The sequence below is a fragment of the Gadus chalcogrammus genome, chromosome 1, assembly GCF_026213295.1.
Source record: "Gadus chalcogrammus isolate NIFS_2021 chromosome 1, NIFS_Gcha_1.0, whole genome shotgun sequence".
Lineage (NCBI taxonomy): Eukaryota > Metazoa > Chordata > Actinopteri > Gadiformes > Gadidae > Gadus > Gadus chalcogrammus.
In genome coordinates this window covers 8,545,270-8,572,629 of record NC_079412.1, presented here as the reverse complement: position 1 = coordinate 8,572,629, position 27,360 = coordinate 8,545,270, and the positions used below count along the sequence as shown (strand labels likewise).

Genomic DNA, 27,360 nt, shown 5'->3' with positions numbered 1-27,360 from the left:
GCTACGCACGCCTCTCGCGGCGTCACAGGAGTCTAAATTATAGCCTGAGCTGTTTACACAGGAGGGGTTAAACCAGCATGTTAAATATGAATGAAGGCATCCACTGGAGGAGGAATACAACTGATCTAATCTGACCAAATAATCACATGACTTCTGATATCAGGGGGCTGGGGACGTTAACAGTAGATGAGATGATATGTAATTGTACAGGGCAGATCTGGAGCATATGTTGTGGAACAGCGCACGACAGAGCAGGCGGCCTGGGAGGGCGCGCACGTGCGGCCATCTGCCCTGCGAGCGCAAGTGAAGATATCCATATGAGCCTGTGCTTAACGTCTCTGCCTATTGAATTATAGCTTCAACGGGCTTCAGATGAGAAGTGCACTGTGCACGTATTTGTTTGTGCGATTGTGTGTGTGTGTGTGTGTGTGTGTGTGTGTGTGTGTGTGTGTGTGTGTGTGTGTGTGTGTGTGTGTGTGTGTGTGTGTGTGTGTGTGTGTGTGTGTGTGTGTGTGTGTGTGTGTGTGTGTGTGTGTGTGTGTGTGTGTGTGTGTGTTCATTGATAAGTGTGTGATGGCGGTAGCAGCAGCGGTGAGGTCAAAGGTTACCAGTGTTTGTGTCTCAGTGTCAGTGGAGTGTGCTGCAGGCTGAGATTTATGATCATTGTGTTGAGGAAGCTGCAGAGTGGGGATAATGAAGATAGATCTGAATACTATGTCTCTCTCTTGCTCTTGGTCTCTCTCTCTGGCCTCTCTCTCTCTCTCTCTCTCTCTGTCTTGCCTATAGCTCTCTCCCTCTCTCTGGTCTCTCTCTCTCTCTGTCTCTCTCTATCTCTCTCTGTGGCCTCACTCCCTTTCCTACCTCTCTCTATGTCTTTCTGGCCTCTCTCTTTCTCTATGGCTTCTCTCTATAGTTCTCTCCCAACATCTCTTACCAACTCACTCTCTATCTCCCTTCCTCCCTTTCTCTCGATATCTGGACTCCTTATCTGGACTCCCTATCTCTCTCTCTCTCTCTCTCTCTCTCTCTCTCTCTCTCTCTCTCTCTCTCTCTCTCTCTCTCTCTCTCTCTCTCTCTCTCTCTCTCTCTCTCTCTCTCTCTCTCTCTCTCTCTCTCTCTCTCTCTCTCTCTCTCTCTCTCTCTCGGCACCGCTGGAAACATGGCCTATTGCCCTCACTGTGCTTGAGTCATTAACCTCAGTCAGTGACATCATAACATACTGCCCTGACTGACGTCATCAATCTTGACACAGATCCCCCCCAGACCCCCCCCCCCCCCCCCCCCCCACAATACCCTGAAAAAAAAATGTAAATGCAAGACTCAATTTAGCCTACTGCAGTCACCCAGAAAACCCTGTTTAGTGATTATGGTTAAGTGCATTGTTAGCATTGGTAGGTGTTTGTTGTTTAGTGCTGTTTAGTATGTCTAGTGCAGAAACCCTTCTGATACATCCAATATTATCTTCAAAACACACACACACACACACACACACACACACACACACACACACACACACACACACACACACACACACACACACACACACACACATTTCACGCTGTGTTTTCATTTCAGAATCATATTTGCATTTCAAGTATGAACGAGTTCAGCCCGGAGGCGGCTGGCAGACGACAAGAGAAGAGAAGGACAGAGAGAGAGGGAGATAGAAGCAAAGGTGGATGACGCAAATAAATGGAAAGAATAAGAGATGGAGAGAGGGAGGCAGGTTAGCGGGCTGAACTGCGAGAGAGAGCTAGAGAGGAGAGATACATGGAATTCTAAAGGGTGAGGTTAAATAGAGAATGGACCATGTGTTGTGTGTGTGTGTGTGTGTGTGCATGTATTTTGTGCATGCCTGAGTGCAAGCATGTGTGATGTGTGAGTGTATTTTGTGTATTTGTGCGCTTGTCTGTTTGAGCGTTTGTGTGTATGCATATGCATTTGTAAGTGTGAGTGTGTGCGCATGTCTTTATTTGTGTGTGTGTGTGTGTGTGTTTGGGTGTGTGTGTGTGTGTGTGTGTGTGTGTGTGTGTGTGTGTGTGTGTGTGTGTGTGTGTGTGTGTGTGTGTGTGTGTGTGTGTGTGTGTGTGTGTGTGTGTGTGTGTGTGTGTGTGTGTGTGTGTGTGTTTAGAAAGGGGAGTTAAACGTATGGCCAACAGGCCAGTAGGGGTAGAAGGCGGCAGGTTTTAATCAGGAACAAGATGCCGGTAATGACATCACTATTTCCCCACATTCCCACTGATGTCATGTGACGTTCTGTGCCTTTCCAAGACGCAGGGGATGCATACAAACACACAGACACCTATACTGACACACACACACAAACACATGCATACAAACCCCAACACACAAATATACACTTGCTTGTGCCCTCATAGTTGCAGAGTTGAGCACACATCCTGTGAAATGAAGGAGCCCATTCATTCAGGCCGGCCAAATGTGCTCATTTAGAGTCCAACCACCTTGAAGTCCAAACATACAGAGAGGAATAGCGGTCTGAGGGAAATGAGTGGCTCATAGCAAACTAGAACTGTGTGTTTGGGAGAGGAGGGATGGGAAGAGAGGGAGGGGGGAGGGAAGGGAGAAAGACGACTAAACGCTACTCTATCAACAACAAAGGAGCACAGTGCTGGAAATTAACTGCTAGTGTTGTTATTATTTTATTACAAATACATCCAAGTTACAGACGGGGTGACTATGAGAAAGAAAAGAAGAAAGAAAGAAAAGGAAACAAAGTGTACACACACAATTGTGAATTCCTCAGATGCACTCTGAGGTGGTTGGCTTGCACGCCAACCAGCATTTGTGCCAGAATGCAATACTTTGCCAGTATCCAGAATAGGATATTTTGCCAGTATTCAGGATGGGATACTTTGCCAGTATTCAGTACGGTGTACTTTGCCAGTATACAGTATGGGATACGTTTGCCAGCATCCAGTATGGGATACTTTGCCAGTATCCAGACTGGGATACGTTTGCCGGTATCCAGTATGTGAGCACTTTTCCCCAACATGTGTGTCCAATGAAAGGTGAATGCTCTCCTGTCTATACTTTCCTCAGAATCAGCCATGATGTCACCATGAACCCTTGCTGAACCCACCTCTGTCAGAAAGCATTACTCCAGGGCTCTCTCTCATTTTGGGTCAACCTCTGCTTGCCTCACACTGGGCTCCAGCCTCTAGCTTTGCATGAATATATTCACCAAAACCACATTTCAATGACCCCCCCCCGCCTCTTTTTACTCAAATAGTTATTTTGTTTGTCTCCAACTTTTTCCCTCTCTTTTCTCTCTCTTACAAATACACACACACACACACACACACACACACACACACACACACACACACACACACACACACACACACACACACACACACACACACACACACACACACACACACACACACACACACAGATCACAAGCATACGCACACTTTGTATTTCTCTCTATCAGTCTGTTTGTCTGTCTCACTCTCTCTTTCTAAAGCAATGGCACACTATCTTCTCTGGCTAGCTTACAGTCTAATTGAATCACCAAAAGAACAACCAGCATGTTCTGATTAACAGAGACTTTGTTTAAGCAGCGGTTAAACTGAAATGACTTGAGGGCTACAGGGAGAGAAGAAACGGCCCAAAACTGAGAGGGAGACGGAGAATGAGGAGAGTACGAGAGAGTGAGAGAGAGTGCGAGAGAGAGAGAGTGCGCGAGAGAGAGAGAGAGAGAGAGAGAGAGAGAGAGAGAGAGAGAGAGAGAGAGAGAGAGAGAGAGATGAAGAGAGAGAGAGAGAGAGAGAGAGAGAGAGAGAGAGAGAGGGAGCGGGAGGGGGAAAGGGAGTGAGAGAGAGAGAGAACTAGGAAAGAGAGGGTGGTGGGGGCAGCAAGAAGGCAGCCAGAGAGCCACATATGGAAGTAATTCTGTAATTACTGCAAATCTGTGAGCTCAAAAGGAAAGGTCTTCTTTTCCACGACTTCTTCCATGCACATAAAACTGCCCTTGAGAGTAAGCTGGGCACTAACTAGCAGGCGAGGAACGCTACAAAAGTAGTATTTCTTTTTTTTTTATCAATAACCAAAACATTCAGGCAAAAGTTCTTGTGTTGTTATTTTTGGTAAGAAATGTCTTTCAAATAGCCTACCCTTTCTGTTCGTCTTTTTCCTTAGCAGCGAGGCCTATTCTGAGTTTATGTCTAATCGAAACAAAAGAGGGAGGCACCGCCTAGTAAAAACTTGTTTAATCCAACATTACTCATAACTGGCATCCCTTTATATAAAGAACTCCTTCAACAAGATGTGTTTTGCTGTGTTTGTGCCGCGGTGAGGAAGCGTGAGTGGAGGTGTGACAGACAGCGAGGGTGGGGAGGAGGATTATGACGGTCTTCTGAGCCGCAGGCCAGCGGAGCTATGCAGGTGTGTATGTTGGCAGTAACTTCTGTTCACTTGAATCCCCAAACAGTACCAGCAGCCTATAATCATCTCATACCCTGTAAAAACGTGTTCTAATGGTGTGTGCGTGAGGCCAACATGAGACATGATGCACGCAATGATTGACGCACGCAGTCTGCTGGATTCTTAATCAGTCATGACAGGAGATGATTTATGTTTAAGTAGGCTACACAACCCTACCTTCTCGTCCCCTATTTGAATACGCCTCGGCTTATGTTTTCAGCAAGCACCTTCCAGAGACGTTTAGAAAACAACAGATTCGACTTAAATAAATCTTTCCATGCACAGTTCTACCCATGCCTCCTAGTATAATTGTTAAAACTTCCCGTTTACGGTTTAAGCAACCTAAGGCCTTTTTAAATTGATTTTGTCCGTGGCCAGTAACTACATCAGTGCTACATCACCACAACTACATCTGTAGGCTACAAGGGAACGAAACCCTTGCAAGAGATAAATGGCTCTCTCTAGCGGTAGAATGCAGAATTACTACACAATTTGATGTGCGGCATAAGTGAATATGCATTTCCATATTCAGTTAGTTAGTGTCCTTCAATTTGTTTTAAGTTCTCGTAATTCAGAACTGTATTTCAAAATAATAGGGGTTGTTCCGCTAGGCTACATAAAAATTCAACACACTTTCAGCCACAGCATGGATAACAAACTGCAGACATTGCACTCTCCGGCCACTAGAGGGCAGCACGATGCGGTCAGAAAGAAAACGACCCTATTAGAGCAACAGCCAACACAATCTGATGAAGTTAGTATAGCAGACGTCAAATTCGAATTTGAAGTATCAAAATATAAAATGAGGGTGCATAAGATGCATAGGCTAGACTTGCGCAGGTCTGGTGTTTTTGGGTTGTTGTCGTTATTGTAGTTCAGTGTACACTTAATGCATTCTCCCACAGGGCGGCGCTTTTCCCAAAGTATACGAAAACTTTTTCTAAACCGTCCCAAACTGCATGCGCAGTATGATCTAGTGGTATCTTGCCATTCCTGCGATAGGGATTGGTCAGTGTTTACACTGATCCATGGCTCTGTCATGAACTATTCAGACAGCAACTAGTCACGGTGAGCCACGCCTGTTATGCATGTGCTCATCTATTCCCCTTATCACACACGCTGTGTTTTGCATAAAATGTGTGTCAGTAGGCCAGCCCTTTTTCTCGGCACATGCAGAGTACACATGTAGCCTATGGAAGGCATAGAACGCTCGAATAAGCGCATCAAACTCCTCGGCTGTAGAATCCATGTGAGGGGAGGAGTGTGTGTGTGTGTGTGTGTGTGTGTGTGTGTGTGTGTGTGTGTGTGTGTGTGTGTGTGTGTGTGTGTGTGTGTGTGTGTGTGTGTGTGTGTGTGTGTGTGTGTGTGTGTGTGTGTGTGTGTGTGTGCGTGTGAGAGAGCGAGAGAGAAAGCGCGCGCGCGCGTGTGTGTGTGTTAGAGAGAGAGAGAGAGAGAGAGAGAGAGAGAGAGAGAGAGAGAGAGAGAGAGAGAGAGAGAGAGAGAGAGAGAGAGAGAGAGAGTCATTGAGAGCTGGTAAGAGATACAGAGAGTGAGCCTAATCTACCCAACAAACGGACACAACTGAAACTGATCGGGAGACAGGCGGTCACATTTCTTTACTCACCTGCGATCCTAATTGATGTGTGTTACAGTGTCACCGAGTCGGTGTCAGGCTTCTCACAATCATTAACGGACCTTCCAACACTTTTTTCTTGGAATTCATGAGACTCTGAATCTGTACTCTGGCTCGTCAAACACCACACCGTTCTGCTCGGACTGCACAAGTCAAGCGGTATCTTTATGGAGAACAAGCACTCAGCACATCTTCATGCGGACCTGAATACACCCAAGACAACACTTTGCATGCAGCTCTCCTCAAGGAACCTTGCTTTAACTGGACATTTATTTTCCACTATCATTAAGATTCGTGCGTTCTATGGAGCAGGTGTTATCGGAACAGGTGTGCCTTCCTCTCCTCACCTGGGTTAACACGACTTTGGCTGCACTCTATCACCATTGATCAACTTTTATCTTCACCTGAAGTCCTCAACAGAAGAGATGGATCACAGCCCTGGTAGTGGTACGTATTTTTTGTATTATTGTTGTTATTATCGAGATATTTTCACAATGTCTTGGAAAGAGGATTGTCTTGCAACCCAGTTTAATTGCAAATATGCCAAACACGACACTGCAAGGCGCAATTCAAGATTTTTTTTTGTCTCATTGCTTTTAAATGTTTTATTTATTTTTCGGTTCATCCTGTGTTCACCATTCAGGTGTTGTGAGCTTCATTAAGGACATATATGCAGTTAATTCAGCATAGAAGCGGTTTCATGCTATATATTGTCAAATAACTGAAGGCTATGAGTTATGTTAGACATAATATTGAGTGCAACTTTGTGTGTTATGTTATGGCGGTAAATGTTTCTGAGGAACGATGATTCAGTTCCAATGCATGTATTTGATGATCACGGAACATGTTCGTGAGGAATGACGATACTCAGTTGAGTTGTTGATCAATCACAACTTGCATGACAACGGTCCAACATGTTGACCGGATCGATCCGTGGTTATAACGCGTGCGTAATGGAAGCGCAACGTGTCAGTGGTCAGTCAAACTTCCTGATCTCCCCATTGATACAAATCTCACGTCGAGTCGGTTGTTATTCTAAGCCCGATATCTTTAGGAAAGGAACGACACTTGGATGATCACCAGGGCAATTAGACAAGTGGATAAGGTGTATGATTTAAGTGGCAGTAAGCGAGTGATTAAGTGCGAGGTTAAACGGGGTCATCGGTATGACCCTTGGGTCAGTCAGCCTATAGTACTGTAACAGTGATGTAATAGGGTCAGTCAGCCCGTGTTGTTGATCACGTTTTTGCATAACGAATAAAGCAATAGCTCTGGGCACATTCATAAGTGGGCCAGATTTAGGTCACGTGTCTTTGATGTGTACTGTGTGTACTGAGTTATTTGAAGCAACCCAAGACGAAAATAACTCTGTGTAATCGGTGACAATCTATGCGCATGTCATATTTATTTTAGACCCTGCGCATTTACCCGATTCGCGGACCTCACGTCCCCGATGCGTGATGCTCTTCACTTCAAAGCCCCCCGCTGACGTCGAGTCCAAGTGTTTTCTACAGCAGAAGAATGCGCGGTATCTTCCATAGCAAACTGATACAGTCCAGAGCCTCGTCACGTGGAATCACTCTCAGAGCCACGTGCTACGCGTGATTCCCAGGCCCGCCTCCCCTCCTCCCGCTCCTCTGCCCGACCCCCGCTGTGCCGGAAGGGGGAGCTTGGTCAGTGGGTCAGCAGTTTTATGTATTAACTCTCGGCACGTTTTCCCGCCTCATTCTCCTGTGTGATACGGGGCACGGGTTTGAATGATAGCCACATTGTTTTGTTTTTTAAAACCCACAAATCATAACGCATACGATCATTGTGATCTGGACACTTTTTTCAGAGAGAGAACAGTTGAGGAAGAGGGGAGCTGCTCTTGTAGGCCGAGACCACACGTTGTGCTGAGCATATTCAGAACGAGTAGAAATTATATCCACTGCAATGCATTTGGCTTATCTGGAATGATTTTAATTGTGCGTGGCGGTTGCAGAGCTTGATGCAGCATCCATTTGAGGACACGGGAATGCTGTTATATCATGTTCCTTTGTGTTTGACCTACTTTCAAAATCTGGGAGTTAATGATCTCTGCACAATTGAAAAGAAACATTTTTCATCACAGTACCAGTCTATAAAGTTACATATTATGGGATATAAAATAGTTACAAAAGTAGAAGCTGCCAGTATCGTGAGGACATAATTGCTACTTCTCGATTTCCCCTTGAAAACTAAGTCACTCGGAGTTAGTTGTTATTCTATGTGCGCTATCTTTTGGGAAACAACTAAACTTGGACCACAGCAATTGGACAAGTGGTTAAGAGTATACAAATGAACCACAAGGGCATGTACAATTTCATTTATCCCAAACTCTTAACAGTGTTTCATTCACTACATTTAGATTAAATAATGATTATAAAATAGTCCACCAATTATTTTGCCAATCATGCGATGTGATGTGATGTGATGCAGGACTCCCATATTCATCATGCCATGGCAGGCCAAAGAAAAGAACCATCTACCCTGTAGACTTCATCACGCAAGGATAAACCCACACTACGGCTAAAGCTCTGCTTGGCTTCCTCCAGTAGACCAGGGCAGGGGACCAAGAGGCAGGTGGGTTGTGGCCGGTAGAGGCTGGGTAGGGAGCTAGGTGGCTTTTATTCATGCCTGTGAAGTTCTCCCTGCTCACGTTTCTCTGAATGCCTCGTCTGTAGCAGATTAGCGTCCGCACGAGTGGCTAGGAGCGCCACAGGCTTTCATAAGGCTGTCTGTGTCTGTGTTGACCTGGTTTCCTACATGCCTGAAGAGAGCGTGCAGCACAGGATTTGACACACAGCGCTCACTGCTGCATAGCACGCCACGGACAAAGCACTAAACCACCCCTGGCGTTAATATTAATGTCAATAACAGTCGGCCTGCCGGGCAGCAACGTGCCCTCAAGTGGAACTATTCATGAGTTTCATCACCTGCTGTTGGATGGAAGACAACCTATTCCCTCATGTTGTTGGTTTGTGTTCCTTCACATGCGTTGTGCAAACCACACAACATTGAACTGTGAGATTATAGATTTATAATTTATGGAGTTTATGGAACAGGGTCCGCGGAGGACATTCATAAATATCTACTGGGACAGCCATGACTGCATCTTGTAAACAAGGCCAGCTAAGGGTTGTCTCTATTGTGTGTGGCCTGGGTGGGTCAACACATCCAGCAACATGTGCCACTGCTGGCTGCAGTATTATCAAAACGGTTGGGCAAGCCAAGTACCTCGGGCAGCCAAGGACACTGACAGCAACATATCAAATGGAGCTGTAGGCTTCTCAATGTATATTTATTATGAATACAGTTTACCTTGTGGAGAAAATAAAGTAATGCAGTGGCAAGACATGGCTGAGGCCCTATAGGTCTATCAAAGAGCCTTATTCCATGGTAATGCGTCATCCAAACGAATGACATAGACCTACAGAGTGAGTCTTGTCTTTGCCCTTGCTAACAACGTGACTCAGTATTCCACTGCTGGCTGATGATGACACCCTGGGGAATGCGGCCCGTGCCACAGCATCCTCGGGGCGCGTCCCAAACTTTAATATCGTTGCATTTGTGGGTTGCGTGTGGGTTGGATAGTGGCCGTCACCGTTTCCGAAAGTCCACGTGAGTCAGGTGTGGAGCGGTGAGCTGGGCACGAGGCCAGGGGAGCGGGGCTATTATTGGAGCGGCGGAGGAGGAGGCAGACACGTGAGGGAGGCCGTGTCTTGAACCACAAGTTAACGCATGACCGGAGTGTGGCGCACGACTCGGACATTAACCTCTGATGGGCACAATCAGTCAAAGGCATAGTCATAAGAATAACCTATATATGTTAAAATGACTGTAGTGCTAAATCGACGTCAGCATAAATACCGCATTAGCATGACGCAGTCCCTCATGCCAAATGAGCCCTGCTCTGTTGCTGAGCTACCGGCGGTATTTTTAGCGCTCTGAACTATATCCGCTCGAGCGCCCAATGATGTCTAGGCAGCGCTGCGTAATCCTATAGTTTAGCATTACTGTGGCGCTTTACCGGGGGGGCCCAGAGGTTGTGGCCAGGGCCGGATTAACAAATCATAGGCCCCTGGGCACAAATGTCTGAAGCCCCCCCCCCCCCTCCCCGAAAAAAAACTGGGAAAAAAAATTCTATATCTTTTTTTTATTATTATTATTTTAACACACACCACCGCGGTTTTTTTTTTTCCACCATAGGTGGACTGGCTCAATTGACAGGTAATGGGAGGGGGGTTAACTGTCACATTAGGCCACTATATTGTTCAGAATCATTATATTGCTGTTCTTATGACATTCGTTTTAATAATGAATTTTAAATGAATACCCTATTTAATAATACCATGTATAACTATTTTAAGAGTACAAACATTCATAAAAAAAAAAAAAAAGTTTCTTTCGTGTGGTGCCCCCCCACCCCTGGGCACAGTGCCGTGGGCCCTAATGGTAGATCCGGCCCTGGTTGTGGCACATTACATCATAGCATGTCCAATGGAAAAGAATAAGTGGGAAATATCTGCCAAATGTAAAATGGACAATGAAAGGTATAAATGATACACACTAAGGTCAATAAGCTTTAAAGCTAAGTCTAACTAAACTTTACACTAACTAATGTTCCTGTAAACACAAATTTGTATGAGAAACGTAATCCATACCTGTGACATTATGTGAATGGGGGAGTGATGCTGTGGTTCCTTGACTATGGTAACCGGAAGGTTGCTAGTTCGATCCCGGAGTGTCGGGGTGTCTCTGAGCAAGACACCTCACCCAGACTGCTCCCGATGAGCTGGCTGTCACCCTGCGTGGTTGACACTCCCATTAGTGTGTGGATATGTGCATGAATGAGTGAATGTGAGGAAATATTGTAAAAATTGCTTTGAGTTTTACAAAATTCAAAGCGTAAACCTTTTACTATTCTGGTTAGAATAGCGCTGTATAGATGCAGTCCATTTACCATTTCCATTTCCTTCAGCGGGTGGAGGAGTGATCCTGTATGCAGGCTCCTCAGACAGCTCGAGCCCCAGCCCTGGCAGCCCGTCCAGCGGGTACCAGACCCAGTCGCCCTCCTGCCAGTCCCAGCCCTCGTCTCCCGAGGTCGCCTTCACAGAGATCGGGGCGTTGAAGCAAAGATCGTCGGGATGCACCCCCTCCTTATCGTCGCCCAAGCTGGTGTTCCAGTTCCCCGAGGTGTACGGGGGGCCCGCCACCCCTCAGCACGCCTTCATACAACCCGTCACCGGCAAGAGGCCCAGCAGCTTCTCCGGAACGTTTACCAGTGAGTGACCTCCTTAGTTTTGTATCCTTCACATCACATGTTTGATGTTCTTTTTCTTCTAAATATCAGACGACTGACATGACCTGTCCTTTTAAACTTTTCACAGAGACTGGAGGGATGGTCTTGCTGTGCAAAGTGTGTGGGGATATCGCTTCTGGTTTCCATTATGGCGTGCACGCCTGTGAAGGCTGCAAGGTAATCCCCACCATCACCATCACATCACATTTTTGTAATTCAAAATGTCTGACTGATCTAATGTCCCCAATGTCCACCCTCTGCGATAGATGTCCTGAGCAAGATGCCAAACCCCCAGTCTTAAAAATGACATGGCATGACACAAAAGTAATTGCCAAAGCCCCAAGTGTTCTTACAATATCCTTTAGTATATACGTAAGCATGGGCGGCCTTGTTGGGAATCAAACCCCTAATACTGGCAGTGTGATCACCCTGCCGTACCCATTGATCCACCCAGGACCAGTGTGAACTCTCCATATATAGCTCTGGCCGTGTGACTCCACTAACGCGGTCCTTCACGTCATTTCCCAGGGCTTCTTCCGTCGCAGCATCCAGCAGAACATCAACTACAAGATGTGCGTGAAGAACGAAAACTGTCTCATCATGCGCATGAACCGCAACCGCTGCCAGCACTGCCGCTTTAAGAAGTGCCTCTCCGTCGGCATGTCTCGAGACGGTGAGACACCCCTTGACACATTTTTTATAAGCAGGAGGGACATGCGGGCCACTCTGTCACCATGCCACAGTGATCTGATTAGCACAAGCAACGGGGAAATGTTGAACTCATTTATGGCACCTCTCGTAATGTAGGTCTCCGTACAGACTGTAACCTGGGAGGCCTTTTGAGGTCATGGTGCCAGTGGCGCAGTCACCTGCTGCCGTACTGCGACCGCCGCGTCCTCCTCCCTGGACAGACTCCAGGGGGGTTTATGTGACTCCCTATCAAACCCCCGAACGCCTCGCTTTGGGAAGTTTCACAACGTCTTTCCTTCGTCCTTTGCGGTTATCTCTCCTCCACGCTGTCTCCTCAGGCTCGGTACATCCCCTGCGCCGTCGTCTGCAGTGCCATGTTCTCCTCACCTTCCCCCCGCCTCCCCACACCTCCTTCCCAGACAGTGATTTATGAGAGGAGGAGTCGCCGAATCCCCGAAGCCATCCGTCATCCAGAAAACTGCAGCAAACACAGATATTATTTTAGGAAATTGGAACAGGGTCAACTTGATTACTTTGCTTATGCCCTTACAGCATCTTACCGCAATTAACTGTGGATACAGAAACAATTAGGAGGAGAAGAAAAAAAACATATACATACACAAACAAGGAGTTAGTAAGCAGAATCACATCGCCCTGTTTCTAGCCCTGACTCCAGAACATTGATTGATCATCTATCATCATAGATTAAGAAAGGCATCCAGCCGGGTTGGCCCAGAAAAACCGTGCCGAATTGGGCCTATAGCATCCGCATACTACACCATGACCTACTTGTTTTCATCTCATTGTGTGTCTACTTCTCTGTACTCTTAAATGTTCTACAAAACGTCTAGTCTATCAAGGAGGATATTATTTATATATATATATTAGATTGTTTGCTCCACACTTTTGGTGCACAAAAAACTTGAGGCAGCCAGCAGAATAGGGACGCAGAGCACAGCTGGTATGAGATTAAACATGAACCTGGTGCACCTGAGGATTTGTGAAAGAATCATGAACCACAACCTAGAAACCCCTTTCACAATGTTGTCGTCATTGCGTTAACAGGAAAACCACATATAACGGCCTGGAGCCCACATTAAATGAACACCCTAATTTCACAAAAGGCTGTGTGTGCATTTGCTTCACACACAGCCTTTTGCCTCACACTCTAGACAAGTATTGAAACTACTCTGGTAACAGGAAGCTAAGTGTGCCACTATGCCAACTGGCACACTGGCACAGTTGGGAACCCATTTCATGTGAAAGCTACAGCTTTGATGCCTTTTAATCTAAAGTTATGAGGAAAATTGCATGTCATGGAATCTTCTCCTGTGGAAAATTAGCAACGCATTGTTAAAGCATTTGTTAGTGAATACATTAGATGATCCTTTGTCCCATGTGCTGAAGAATAGATTCAAAATTAGCCTACTACTTCAGCCTACTGTTTCCTTTAGATTCCTCAGTTTAACGTCCTTATTCAACACTACAATCCCAACATGATTTATAACTTGTACTTGTTCTTATATTTGCCAATTCTATTTGGTCCAAGTTAAGATAAGGTACAACTTCTTTAATCCCAGGAGGCCAAATTCACAACACAGCAGAAGTCTGCACCCCTCTCCCAAACTCACCTAACTAGCAACATCCTCAGCAATATAAGCCCTCCTCCTCCTCAGTGCTCTTCCCTCTACCCCCTCTACTCATCCATTCTAACACACTCTTTCTCATCCTGTGCTTTTGCAGAGTCCGAACTCTCTTGCTCCCTTTCCTTGATCTTGGTGCATGCAATTGCAGGCTCCTGGTGCCCCACTGCCCTACTTACAAACATAGGGAGGCAGTGGGAGAGGGAGAAAGAAGTTGTTAGAGAAAAGGCTGAGGCTGATGCTGGCATAAGGACCTATAAATAACTGCTCCAGCTGATGGCTGCTCAGGGAGAGTGGGGAGGGGGGGGGGGGATGAAAGTACAGTTAGGTAGAAGCAAGTGTACAGCTTAACACTTGCTGATACTTCTCTGGATCCATCGATATTTAAAGAAACAATGCTTCATGCCTTCTAGGTTAATTTGTGTGGTAGTTAAACGCATTATACAGTGATAGTGTTAGCATCCATGTTGTGTGTTGGACAGCAGTAGTTATTCTGTGCTCCTTGGTTCTCTCTGTCCCTAGCTGTCCGTTTCGGCCGTATCCCCAAGAGAGAGAAGCAGCGTCTCCTAGATGAGATGCAGAGCTACATGAACAGCCTGAATGAGTCCGCCACCATGGACATGGACCCTCCCCCAGCGGGGGACAAGACCCCCAGCCCCAGAGACTGCAGCTCTAAAGAGGCCATCGGGGCAATCTCCAGAGCGTACCGGGACATCTTCACCACCACGGGCCAGGGGAGACCCGCCAAGAGGGCCAACATGTCCACCAACAGCAACCTATCCCCGGTTCCTCAGGAAGCTAAATACCCCCGGGTCTCCTCCTCCCATCCGAGCTGCACACTGGGTTACCAGTCTTTCCCCATCGCTTGCCCCCCCACTAACGACAACAGCCAATCAACATTCTCCATTGTGGACCACGATCGATATAACTCAACAGTGTCACCCAACCTGCATCAATGTGAGTCCACCACCCAAAGCGACAACCCTGTCAATCACAACCACCTCCCAGCAGCAGCCCCTACTCAACACTCCTGCCCGTGGAAGTTGGCGCAAGGATCTAAAGTTCTTGTAAGTGTAACGGACAATTTATCTCTAATTAATACTTGTATCTTATGACCATGTACAGTATCTTTATGATGTTAAGACTACACATAAGGGATCAACACAATCTCAACAAATTGAGAGATGTGAGCTGAAGGTTGAGTGTATTTTCTTTTGTTTTTCCACAAAGGCCTGTCCGCTGAATGCGTACCCTGTATCAGGGCCCGAGTGCACCAGCCAGCAGGTCTGGGAGACTTTCTCCCACGGTTTCACTCCTGCTGTCAAAGAAGTTGTAGAGTTTGCCAAGGGTATCCCAGGGTTTCAAGAGCTCAGCCAACAAGACCAAGTCATGCTGCTAAAATCAGGCACCTTCCAGGTAATTCACATGACCTGATGTTATTTATGATGGCTGCTATAGAGGATCTCGGACCTTATTTTGTTTGTCAACCTGATTTTCTGGTAATGTGTGTGTTCTATCTTGTACAACAAATTGCATCTTAGAGGACATTTAAGTTTAAGTCATATAAAAGGATTGACGACGGTTATTAATTACTTGTTTTTACAACTGCTGGGGAACCATTTCTCCAGTATTGTTGATTGATGAACCTGCTGTTGTGTGTTGTGACCAGGTCCTCATGGTGAGGTTCTGTACATTGTTCAATGCTGAGGAGCGCACCCTGACCTTCCTGAACGGCCAGACGTACCCGCTGGCCACCCTCCGCGCCCTGGGGATGGGCTCACTGCTGGACGCCATGTTTGAGTTCAGTGAGAAGCTGGGCTCTTTGGGGCTGGAGCCCGACGAGATGGCTCTGTTCATGGCCGTGGTCCTGGTGTCTGCAGGTAAGAGCCACGTCACACCTCAAACATGTCAACTATTGTGTTCTCTATATAATATGAGGATAACTTATTAGTTATGGAGTGACGCAAGAACGCAGGACGAGACGTTGATATCCATTTTAACGAATTTACTAGCACCAGAACAATGTTACAAGTTACACTCAACAGCTGCTGTAGAGCGCCCCCTAATGCATGGGAATAACAATACAACTATCCATTCCAAACATAAAATGACCTCTCAACTTGAGGTAATAAGGTTGTTAACATAACCATGGTCTCTTCAGCAATATCATTGGAACGGAAACAAGCAATAGCATTACTATGAATTAGAACATTGTTAATCTTTACTACAGAACAATCTCTGCCGCTTGGTGTTGTTAGGGTTAGGGTGTTTGAAGTCAATGTTGCCTTATAATGGTCAGGTGCTTTATGGATACACTGCAGTTGACCGTGTTGTTTAGAAGTCAAATACGGAGCCCGAGATGTTGTGTGTTCCCGGTCCCATTATTAAAGTTGTGTATGTGTGTGTGTGTGGCGGCTTCCCTTCAGACCGCTCGGGCATCTCGGACCCGGGCGCGGTGGAGCAGCTCCAGGAGGGTCTGATCCGTGCCCTGCGCTCCCTCATCGCCCGCCGTCACCCAGGGGACGGCGGCCTCTTCCCCAAGCTGCTGCTGCGCCTGCCCGACCTGCGCACCCTCAACAACCTGCACTCAGACAAACTGCTGGCCTTCCACATTGACCCCTGAGCGGCCCGCTTCCGCACAATGCACCGTCACACACACACACACACACACACACACATGGATACAGGAGTCGCTCACTTACACACGTGGTATATATACGCATGACCGATCGTCCTAGACTCTTCGTCCGTACCTCTGGAGCTCCTTGGAAGAAGAAGAGATCGACGAAGAGGAGGAAAGCGATGAATCTATGGAGGTTCCTCAGAATAACGCACTGACGCACACTGCAAGGTCCCCTGGAGGATATTGTACCATGCCGTGAATCAATGCAATGGGAAAATTCATTTTAGACAGATTTATACCCCAATTTCCAGTTAAAAACAGACACTTCACTTAAGTAATTAAGTGACTCCTTATTCCTATGCATCACCAGACCATCGTTAAGCTGCCTGTTTAGGTCATGATTTAGAGGGACCATTAAAATACATATTTTCATTTTTTGTGATTAACGATGGAAACCTGTAAATAATTAATAGATTTAGTTGATATATTAAGGGCATTGCCATTATTTCACTAAACATAACATACGTACTAGTATTGGACAGAATCACATCACTTCACACCAATATACGATATGATTCCTTTTATATTTGACAAAAGAACTTCCATTTCAAAACTTACTTTATGCTATGCACTGTTAAGAACTTCACATTTCAATCATGTTAACTCTTATTTCACCAAGAGTTGTATCAATATTATTGTATTGCAACTGAAATCACAAGCTATATAAGATGCTCAATGCATGATGGATTTTTATGTATTTCACGAGATTTGTTCCTGTAAATATGTAACTCTAACGTCTTTATATACATTGAAAATAACTTGACATGGCACTGCTGTACATAAAGGATTGTGTATTGGAAAATGTTGAGTATGGGGCCTCAGTAAGCTCAGAGCGTCTTCATGCTGTTAGCTTATCAGCTAGCATAATACACAAGATCACCAGCATTCACTCTACATGAAACCTTCCCTCTGCCCCCAATGTTTGTCATACAAACACAAATATATTTTTGAGAGGTTAAGGGAGGATGCATAGTCTCTCACTGCTTGCACGTCATGACTACAATTGTTTGGACACATGTTGTGCATTTGTAAATCTTCCTGCATAGAATTGATATAAAGATGTTACTATGTATATTTTGTCTTCCTTTTGTCTATTCAATCAAATTAAAGAAAATAAAAAATGTGTTATTGTATTATTCTTTATTTATAATGTTCTACATCAATTTGTAGGAGATAACAATTATGTATGTCTTAAAATATGGCGTGACATGTTTCATGGTAGGCCTACAGATTTACTGATAAATATGCAAGGCCAATCAATACATTAAGGTAATTGAGTGTGCCCCTCCGTTGGCAAAATCAAAGCGTGCCGAGAGAAAAGCTAAGCTTCACCGGTAAAGGATCAGGTCTGTCTGATAATGTAGGCACATCGAAACAACTAGGCTTAAAACTGTTGGGTATTTATACAAAAGGGTGGCAGGAAGGACAGCTTCCTGAAAGAAGCACTGGTGGTGCCAATAAGGAAGCTGGGAAAAGATCCAACAGTAGGCTGCCGATTAAGTACAGACCAATAGCCTCAACATCTCATAAGGGGAAGATAATGGAACGCATGCTGGCAGATTGACATACTTTATTTTGTAGGTAATTAACTCATGTCACAGCTTCAAAGTGTTTTCGGAAAGGACTGGGAACAATTGATCCTGTGATATCCCTTGAGCCTGAAATAAAGAAGGCCCGGGGAATAAAGAGTCCATCCTGGCTGTTTCTTTTGATATTGAGAAGGACAACGATAAGATGTGCTGTGAATATAACTTGATAGGCTCTGTGTTGAATTTTCAATTGCAAAGATGTTCTTGTTTGATGACAGATTCAAATGAGGGTAGGAATGGCACACACCAGAAATGTATTGCTGTAGTTCAAATGTAGATATTTAAGATTCCTTTATGTGTCTCCAGTCAATCAGGCAAGATCTGTTGAAACTTTACAATCACTGTTCAGAATCCCAAGGATGGGCAAAGTAGCTATGTTTATATGGGTTCCACTGCATTTAGGAGTTTGTGAAAAGGAAAGAGATGATAAATATGCAAAGGATGCAACCAAAGTAGACCTGACGGATGTAAACCGACATCAGTTGAGCAGAAAACAAAAGTTTAATGAAGAGAAAGAATAAAAGTGGCAGAGCACATGAGATGAAGAAGTTCAGGGACAACATTGTTATAACATCCAAGAGGAGGTTGGAAAACAGGGGATGTAGGGTGGTAAAGGAAGGAGTAAGGAAGGATGAGAATCAAGCATACAAGATTAAATAGTACATTATTTATTTTAAAGAAGCATGCAAACGGGATTCAAAATGGACAGTGGAAGGGTCAGAGAGAGGAACATTGAAGCACTGAGAAGTGAAGGGGTAGAAATCGGTTTAAAATTAGGGCTTTAATTTAGTTTTTCAAATCGTTTCTACAGAAAACTGATCTATCGAATTTAAATTATAGCGACGGTCAGTTCGTTTTTGATTTGTTTGTAAGTTCTTGTTTTTTTAGTATCAAGGATTACTACTCCTGTTCATACGGTGGCAGTACTGAAATATTTTTGTTCTCTGCCAAAAAAACAAATACGAAGAAGAGGTGGGGCCGGAGAGGAGGAGGAGCAGATGCGCCCCCTGTTGGTCAATCCACGACGAACCCGGAAATAAAACGTCGTTTTGAAAACCAGTGTAGGAAACACTGATGACTGTCATTTGTGATGTTTTGCAAGGATCTGTCATAGTGCTCCTGCAGACATATTGGAAGACTACTAATCGAAATGGTAAGCTGATTGTTTTTCTAAACAAAAGCACAGTTTTGAGGCTGGAATTCCGAGTTTAAATAACCAGAGGTGTGAGTGGGAGGCAGCTGATCCTCGTACACTTTCTACGATATGTCATCATACGGTTTAATTCAGGCCAAACGCATTGGTTATCATTTGGACCATTCCTTCGTAGTGGTTGGTTACTTGTTTGTTTATAACTACACCATTTTTGGTGGGATTATTTAGTTCTGTCGGTAAGATCCGGGTCCGTGTCGTTCTCCTTGACAACGTGTTTTGTTTACTCAACCGACCCTGTTCATGTTGACTGCTCCTCCTGGCTGAGTGTCGAGGTGTCCCTTAGCAAGACATCCCTTAGGAAGACATCTAAGCATGGTGCAAGGCGACATGGATGGCTGTAACTACGCCGTCGGTTTGTGAATGTGTGTATGAATGGGTGAATGTTGGGCACTATTGTAAAGCGCTTTGAGTGGCCACTGGTTAGAAAAACAGCGTATAAATGAAGACCATTTGCCATGTATTTATTTTGTCTCTAATATCGTTCTACGTTCTAACCCTCATCTCCTCACAGGATCTGGGACATCGCTAGAAGGTGCGCTGAAGATACAGCAGTATAACAATATAGTTAACAGAGAGTTTGTGCACAACGTCAAACACTATGTGGCTCACGGTGTACCTCGCAGTAATTCTCTTGCTCGCGTTGTGTGTGTTCCTGGAGGTCACTGCACGGCGTCTGATCCCTCCACAGCCAGCCACGGCGGTAGCAAACCCAGCCTTCCGCAAGTTCCAGACCCTCTTCCTGCGGGCCTACCTGCTGGCCCTGTGGGCAGACTGGCTGCAGGGCCCGTACCTCTATAAACTGTACCGCCACTACAGCTTCCTGGAGTCTCAAATAGCCATTCTGTATGTGTGTGGCTTGGGCGCCTGCATTCTGTTTGCTCCGTTTGCTAGTTGGTTGCCTCAAGCCCTGGGCCGCAGACGGTCGTGCCTGCTCTTCTGCGTCACTTACTCAGCCTGTTGTCTCACCAAACTCTCCAGGGATTACTTTGTTCTGATCATCGGCCGTGTCCTCGGAGGGCTGTCCACGTCGTTGCTCTCCACCACGTTCGAGGCCTGGTACGTCCACCGGCACACAGAGGTCCATGATTTCCCCAAGGAGTGGATTCCCATCACCTTCGCCAAAGCGGCCACCTGGAACCACGTGTTGGCGGTGGGAGCCGGGCTGGTCGCCAACCTGCTGGCCGAGTGGCTCCACCTGGGCCCCGTGGCCCCCTTCATCCTCGCCGTTCCCTGCCTGGGGGCGTGTGGGTGGGTGGTGCTCACCGACTGGGGCAAAGAGGAATCAGAAGGATCCCCTGAGGGAGACAAACAAAGACCTCTCCTTGGCCCGTCGGCATACCCTGTCCAAGCCTCTGCGGGGGCCAGGTTCTGGCAAAGCTGCCAGGAGGGCCTGCGCTGCCTGCTGTCTGACAGGAGAGTAATGTTGCTTGGTGCGGTGCAAGCTCTGTTTGAAAGTGTGCTGTACATCTTTGTCTTCCTCTGGACCCCAGTGCTGGACCCCCATGACCCTCCTCTGGGGATAGTGTTTTCCTGCTTGATGGCCTCCAGCATGGCGGGCTCCTTGCTGTACCGCCTGGCCACCTCCTCGCGCTACCACCTCCAGCCCAGCCACCTGCTGTGCCTGGCCGTGCTCATGGCCTTCTTCTCCTTCTTCATGCTGACCTTCTCCACCGCCCCGGGACAAGCCCGACCCTTCGAGTCTCTCATCGCCTTTGTGTTGCTGGAGCTGGCGTGCGGACTCTACTTTCCCGCGGTCAGCTTCCTCCAGGCCAGGGTGATCCCGGAGGAGAAGCGGGCCGGGGTATTGGCGTGGTTCAGGCTCCCGCTGCACCTGCTGGCCTGCCTGGGGCTGCTGGCCCTCCACGGGGAGGTCTCTGGGACCGGAGGGGGCGAGGGAGGCAGTGGGACCAGACACATGTTTGGGGGCTGTGCGGTGATGATGATGGCCGCTCTGCTGGCCATGGTCAGTCTTTTCACCCTGGGCAAGAATGACACTGAGCTGAGGCTGGAAGGAACCAGAGATGACGGGGAGTAACATCAATAACAACAACAACATAAAATTGCTGCAGACTACATGAACATTCAAGCTTTTTGTATTGCCAAAGACCAATTCAGATGTACAAAAGTTATTGTTGTCTTGAAGTTAATAATGTCACTGTGTAATGTTTGATAAACAACTTTCTTAACAATAAGGATTCTTTTTAGCTATACTAGAACATGTCTTTTGGGGTCCGAACAATGATGCTGACAACAGTATGCAATGAAAATATTGAAGAACATTCCCTTCTATAATTTGCATCGGCTTGAAATGATGTGAATCAGTTCCTGTGTTATACCTATCAGAGTGTGTGTGTGTGTGTGTGTGTGTGTGTGTGTGTGTGTGTGTGTGTGTGTGTGTGTGTGTGTGTGTGTGTGTGTGTGTGTGTGTGTGTGTGTGTGTGTGTGTGTGTGTGTGTGTGAGAAAAAATATTGTCAAAAGCCTAGCATTTTCATAGACAAATCTATTATCAATAATTTTGTCACCAATCTTTATGCTGATGAATATCTGTTTCATAAAGTGCATACGGATTTTTTTTCATATTTTTCATCATTTTTCTATCTTGATGTATTATGAAGAGAATGTAGGCTTCGATACTACAAACCAACACAACTATTAAAACCTTGAGGGAAACCGTTTTTAAGTTAATAGTAGATCAAAAGTAGCAATTGGTCAAAAAATGGTTACTTTAATTATATAGGGTTAGGGTTGGACTTAGGGCTAACCCTAGCCTGGATTTGAGGTTACGGGTTAGCGCTTGCTTTGCGTAGTCAACTCATCGTCATAGTCAGTGCGTACATTTACGCACCGATATGCGTAAATGTTGTTGAACAATTTTGCCTCAGTGAACCAGACGCATGTGGGAGCCCATGTTTTATTGGCATTGCCAGAGCAATTCGCCTGGCGTACCTGCAATTCCAATAAAACATGGGCTCCCACATGCGTCTGGTTCACTGAGGCAAAATTGTTCAACAACATTTGCGCATATCGGTGCGTAAATGTACGAACTGACTATGACGATGAGTTGACTACGCAAAGCAAGCGCTAATAATTTAGTGCAAAATATACAACGTATATTTCATTCATCAATTAAATGTATCATTACAGTTCTAATGTACAATAAGAGAACAATTCCATCACATTTGTAGATTGATGGCTAGGAAACCATCCCCGTCATTATGTACTGGATGCAGACGATGATGCTTCTATATTTCTAGTCTATTCCAGTCTTACCCTGCTCCGTTCCACTCTACGCGGTGTGGACCATGCAACGTCACCCCCCCCCCCCCCCCCCCCTTTTGCTTCATCAGTGGTACAGTCCAGGGGCTTCAGCCTATACGCAGCATCTCTAGATGATGCTAGAATCTGCCTGAGCGTGCAACGGAGGGGGTTTTCTGCAAGAGTATTAAGTACGCAGCTCTTGGATTGCAGTGCTCTATCAGAAGAGCTCCAGGCCAGTCAAAGTGACATTATTGTATCGCTTCAAACCCACTTACTGCTAAGAAAGGGGATATTAGAGATTGATCTTGTATTAATTGAGCAGCTGCAGAAACACGCAAGGCAATCATGACGCATGGCAAGGTAAGGAGAACCTTACAGTTGTTGGTGATGATCTTTCATTTGACTTTCAACGCGAATGTTCGAGAAATTTAAGATAACGCATTCATGTTGAGGGGTAATATAACAATTAATGTCTGTGATTGTTCCTTCATGTTCAATTTATCGTGATAAGGGGAAAGGTAATATTGAACTATTATGGTCTGTCATGCTCATCGATCAACTTGGTAGCAGGGTGGTTTATTTATTTATCTATGTCATGTCAACACTTATTATGTCATTTATAAATGTATCATATTTTTTATTAAAAGGCTGCTCAGAAAAGCCTGTTCAGTGTTTTTTTAGGCAACAGTAATTTTGGTGTTTGACGTCAAGCTAGTATTGTGATCCTTACGAAGTGCGTCACAGGGCAAGAATTGTCAATGCTTTATTGCCATGACAACCCAAGTGTTTTTGTGTCGTGTAGAAATCGATAGGGTCTCACTCATAGATATATATATCTATGGTCTCACTCACCCCGTCTTCATCAGTTTCACGGCATTCCCTTCTCCACTTTACAATAAGGGCACATTAATCAGCCATCAATTAAACATGTATAAGCATAAGTTAATGCAGTTATAAGCATTAACCATCCTTTCATTAACAGTTAACTGTTGGTCTATTATTAATTTACTTATTCAGTTTAATTATTAAGGAAGAAATGTATGAGACACAGTGAAGCTGTTTTCGTTTAAAACAATCAGGCAACTCCAGACAGTATTATTCAAATGAAAAACAGCTACCTATTTTTTAAAAGACACGTTTTACACAGGTAAAGTTTACTGTTTATTTTTTCTAATAGCTTTTACTTGCTAACAAGACTACCAATGGTACCTCCACCGGAGAGGGCCAAGTCAAAGCTCCTCCCACTTATGAAGAAGCAACTGCTGGTATGATTAATCATTTTTTAACATTGATATTATAATTTCCACCTTATATCTATTAATCCAATTTAGATATGGAATGTAATACGGTTCCCAATAATTCCTTACTTTTTACAACGTGACACATTTGACACCTGGCCTGGTCCACAATTTTTAAAAGTACAAATGTATGTACCAATGTACGTCTCCACACCTATTGTAGGAAGCAGCAGCCCTTGCTACAGTGATGGGGAGAGGCTCACAGAGTTCAGCTGGGAAGACAAGAACATCAGGAGGGTGTTTATCCGAAAGGTATGTGGGGCAGATGTCCCTTTACCTGGGCTAGCTCATGCACACACATTATGTGGACCATAATTAAATGTTAATGAAATATATATTCAGTACATTTGTGAAATATTATTAAAAATGTGTATTCATAGTTTTCCTTCCAATGTTTAGGTGTATTCCATATTGATGATTCAACTGTTTGTCACTATGGCTGTTGTTGCTATCTTCACCTTCTGGTGAGCATTCTTGAATATCAAAATAACTAATTTTTCACGCAAATAGCGAGATGGGATTATTTGCAAATATATGTGTTTGTTTTTGTTCTTTCAGTGAACCAATAAGAATCTACATCCAATCAAACCCAGGCTGGTATTGGGCTTCTTAGTAAGTAACACACAAAAAACGACTTGTTGTAGCCTACTCTAGGAATTAGGACTAATGTCTAAATTTGTTTGCTGTTTTATTTATTTATTTAAACAGTGCTGTCTTCTTTGTCACATACCTGACTCTCTCCTGCTGTTCTGCGCCCCGGTAAGTTCAACATTATCCTGGTTAACTTGATAAAAGTCTATCAAATGGTAATTGCCTAAAATAAATGTATATACAATCTCTCCTGTCCTACACAAATTCTACAGGAGATTGTTTCCATGGAACCTGATTCTTTTAGCACTCTTTGTAAGTAAAACACGATGTACATGCGTTGCCAAACCCCTTTCACAAAATGTCATGGAGGTTATAAGGTGTATTTAGAGTGGAACATGTCAATTTATTATGTGGTTTATGTTAAGTATGTAATGTATGATCTGTATGAATATGTATTTGACTTGGAATCAGTAAAACAACTTATACCTTGATAACTTTTACTGTCAATCTTTTTCCTGTCGCAGACCCTTTCACTCACTTACATGACAGCAATGTTGTCAAGGTACGTTAAACATTAACTATTTAAAATGATTGACCGTTTTCAATGCTTTCCATTACTTCCACTATATTGTCCTCTCCCTTTCAACAGCTTCTACAACACCAAGTCTGTGGTGTTGTGTCTGGGCATTACAGGCGTAGTTTGCCTCTTGGTGACAATCTTTAGCTTCCAAACGAAGGTAAACAACATTTTAAAATACACTATGACTATGCTTGTTTCTCTGCTCATCATGGATGAAGGATAACAATCGAGCTATTAGAAAGTAATGGATTGGATTGCCTTTGTTTTCTTTTCCTCTCCCCTCCAGTACGACGTGACTTCCTGCGGGGGGGCCCTCTTCATCTTCAGCATGGTCATGTTCACCTCTGGGCTGGTCATGGCCTTCGTCCTCCCCTATCACTATGTGAGTGCAACAACTTCATCAATGCACCACAATCAGTTAGGATTTGCATCAATGGAAACGCAGAGGTGGATTAAATGAATAATCTGTTCCAACTAATAACCTTTTTTAGGTTCCATGGTTGGATTGTCTTTATGCTGTTCTGGGAGCTATACTGTTTACTATGGTAGGTGTGAGCACACACACATAGATATCCAGTTTAGACTTGAACAAAGATGTCTATGATTTATTCTGCTTTATTTTCGCTTTCAGTTCTTGGCGTTTGACACCCAGCTGCTGATGGGGAACAAACGCTACGCCATGAGTCCGGAGGAGTATGTCTTCGCCACTCTCTGTATCTACCTAGATATCATCTACATCTTTTCCTTCTTCCTCCAGATTTTTGGGACAAAAAGAGAGTAATATTGTCTACCTACACATACATCGATGAACAACAGACATACATCGACCTTTCTGATGCATAACAGCTTCTTGTTATACATCAATATACTTCTGAAAGTGTACAAAGTAAGCAGCGTTAAAATCTCATAAAATAGGAAAATAATTAAAACTTGATGTGATAATGTTGCAACCTAAACTAATGGTTGTTGTAGTTTATTGCGTTGTGTATTACGAATCCCTTGTACATGTGACCAGCATCAACCCCTCAGAACTTGAATCCTTCTCTAGCATGATATGAAACCAGGTCATTGTTTGTGGTTCAGTTCATACCTCTCTTAACACAATACATTCTATAGTCTTCTCCCATAAGGCATGAATTGGAAGGTAGATACAACACATGTTCATGTCAATACTATGTCAGTGGTTGTCAAAGCTATGCAAGATGTTTATCTGTGACGCACAAAGCAATATGCATGAATATTACCCCAATGCATTCATCCTTTCACACGAACATTGATGTTTTGCTGTACAAAGGCACACATGTTGATCGTGAAAATCGTAAATCTAGAGACATTGAGTGTTCTCCAAGCTTAATTTGATTATCGTGTTAGTGGAATATTAGAAAACAACACTGGGTTTTGTATAGCTAACCTTATTTCCAATAATATAAACGTAGGTGTTCAACATGGAATAACTTAACATAAAAAAGGGTCACTCCAGACAGTATGTGGGAGTCATTAGCTTGTTATGCACTTTATCTTGCACTTTGAGTGATGCTGTGTCGCTTAAATATATCCTTGTTCCTATGTTAAAAAATAACTTGTGAAACATTTGAGGAGTTCTTTGAACTTTAATTTAAATCTATACGAAGAGGTTATTGCTTCATTCTTTAGTCTCATGAGCGTTTTTTTACCTTTTTGCAAGGGTCAATTCTGAAAGGGGATTAAAAGTGCCAAACAGATCAGTATTTTTGATGATGCCTTGCATTTAAGAATGAGAACGAAGCTATATTTGATGAGATCCATATTTATTTTTTATATTAAAGCATAGATGTAAAAAAAAACAAGTTATTCTGTATATGATTTTGGAATGAATTAGTCTCAAATGACCGACGTGGCCTAGTCTTTATTTGGTGTTTGTGTGTATGTGGTTGTATGTGTGTGTGTTACAGCGCCTGCCTTTCACCAATTCATTTTTGAGTAACTTAAAGGTTAATTCCCCGTTTGATACATTGGGGCAAATAAAAGACTACTACAATAGAAATCGAGTGTTAACTACCAGGGCTTTTATTTTAAAAGAATTATATTATTGGGATATGTGTCTCTTACAGTATATTTTTATAAAGTATATTTCAAAACAAAAACTACAATACTACTATAACTACTACTACTTACTAACTATTACCGTACTTTTACAGTTGATACTTTACACTACACTTTACTACACCTCATTACTTATTACCACTGTCTTGAGTATCTATTATTATTAGGCTACTTACTTTATTTTAATTATTTTTACTTATTTTTTTACATGGCCATGTTTTTACTTCTTAATCTTTATTTACTTAATCTTATATTGTTGAAGCTATGTGGCTGTTGAGGAACCAATTTAACTCTTGTGCACTTGTACAATAAGATGTAATAAAAGTAATT

The 27,360-nt window shown here is 44.2% G+C and overlaps 3 protein-coding genes across 3 annotated transcripts; all 3 read left to right on the top strand.

The window, feature by feature from the left end:
* Positions 1-5,992: 5,992 nt before the first annotated feature.
* Positions 5,993-17,522, top strand: nr1d4a (nuclear receptor subfamily 1, group D, member 4a). The gene is made up of 8 exons (XM_056587217.1): positions 5,993-6,526; positions 11,082-11,384; positions 11,491-11,579; positions 11,931-12,075; positions 14,258-14,802; positions 14,966-15,151; positions 15,405-15,615; positions 16,162-17,522. The coding sequence occupies exons 1-8, from the start codon at positions 6,505-6,507 to the stop codon at positions 16,356-16,358; spliced, it is 1,698 nt and encodes a 565-aa protein (XP_056443192.1). The 5' UTR covers positions 5,993-6,504; the 3' UTR covers positions 16,359-17,522.
* A 1,506-nt stretch (positions 17,523-19,028) lies between these two features.
* On the top strand, positions 19,029-21,633 carry mfsd5 (major facilitator superfamily domain containing 5). The gene is made up of 2 exons (XM_056600808.1): positions 19,029-19,160; positions 19,732-21,633. The coding sequence occupies exon 2, from the start codon at positions 19,819-19,821 to the stop codon at positions 21,253-21,255; it is 1,437 nt and encodes a 478-aa protein (XP_056456783.1). The 5' UTR covers positions 19,029-19,160; positions 19,732-19,818; the 3' UTR covers positions 21,256-21,633.
* A 523-nt stretch (positions 21,634-22,156) lies between these two features.
* Positions 22,157-27,226, top strand: LOC130380021 (protein lifeguard 2-like). Its single transcript, XM_056587207.1, has 12 exons — positions 22,157-22,839; positions 23,657-23,744; positions 23,941-24,029; positions 24,177-24,241; positions 24,336-24,389; positions 24,486-24,536; positions 24,641-24,680; positions 24,893-24,930; positions 25,018-25,105; positions 25,235-25,330; positions 25,440-25,493; positions 25,580-27,226. The coding sequence occupies exons 1-12, from the start codon at positions 22,825-22,827 to the stop codon at positions 25,727-25,729; spliced, it is 828 nt and encodes a 275-aa protein (XP_056443182.1). The 5' UTR covers positions 22,157-22,824; the 3' UTR covers positions 25,730-27,226.
* The last annotated feature ends 134 nt before the right edge of the window (positions 27,227-27,360 follow it).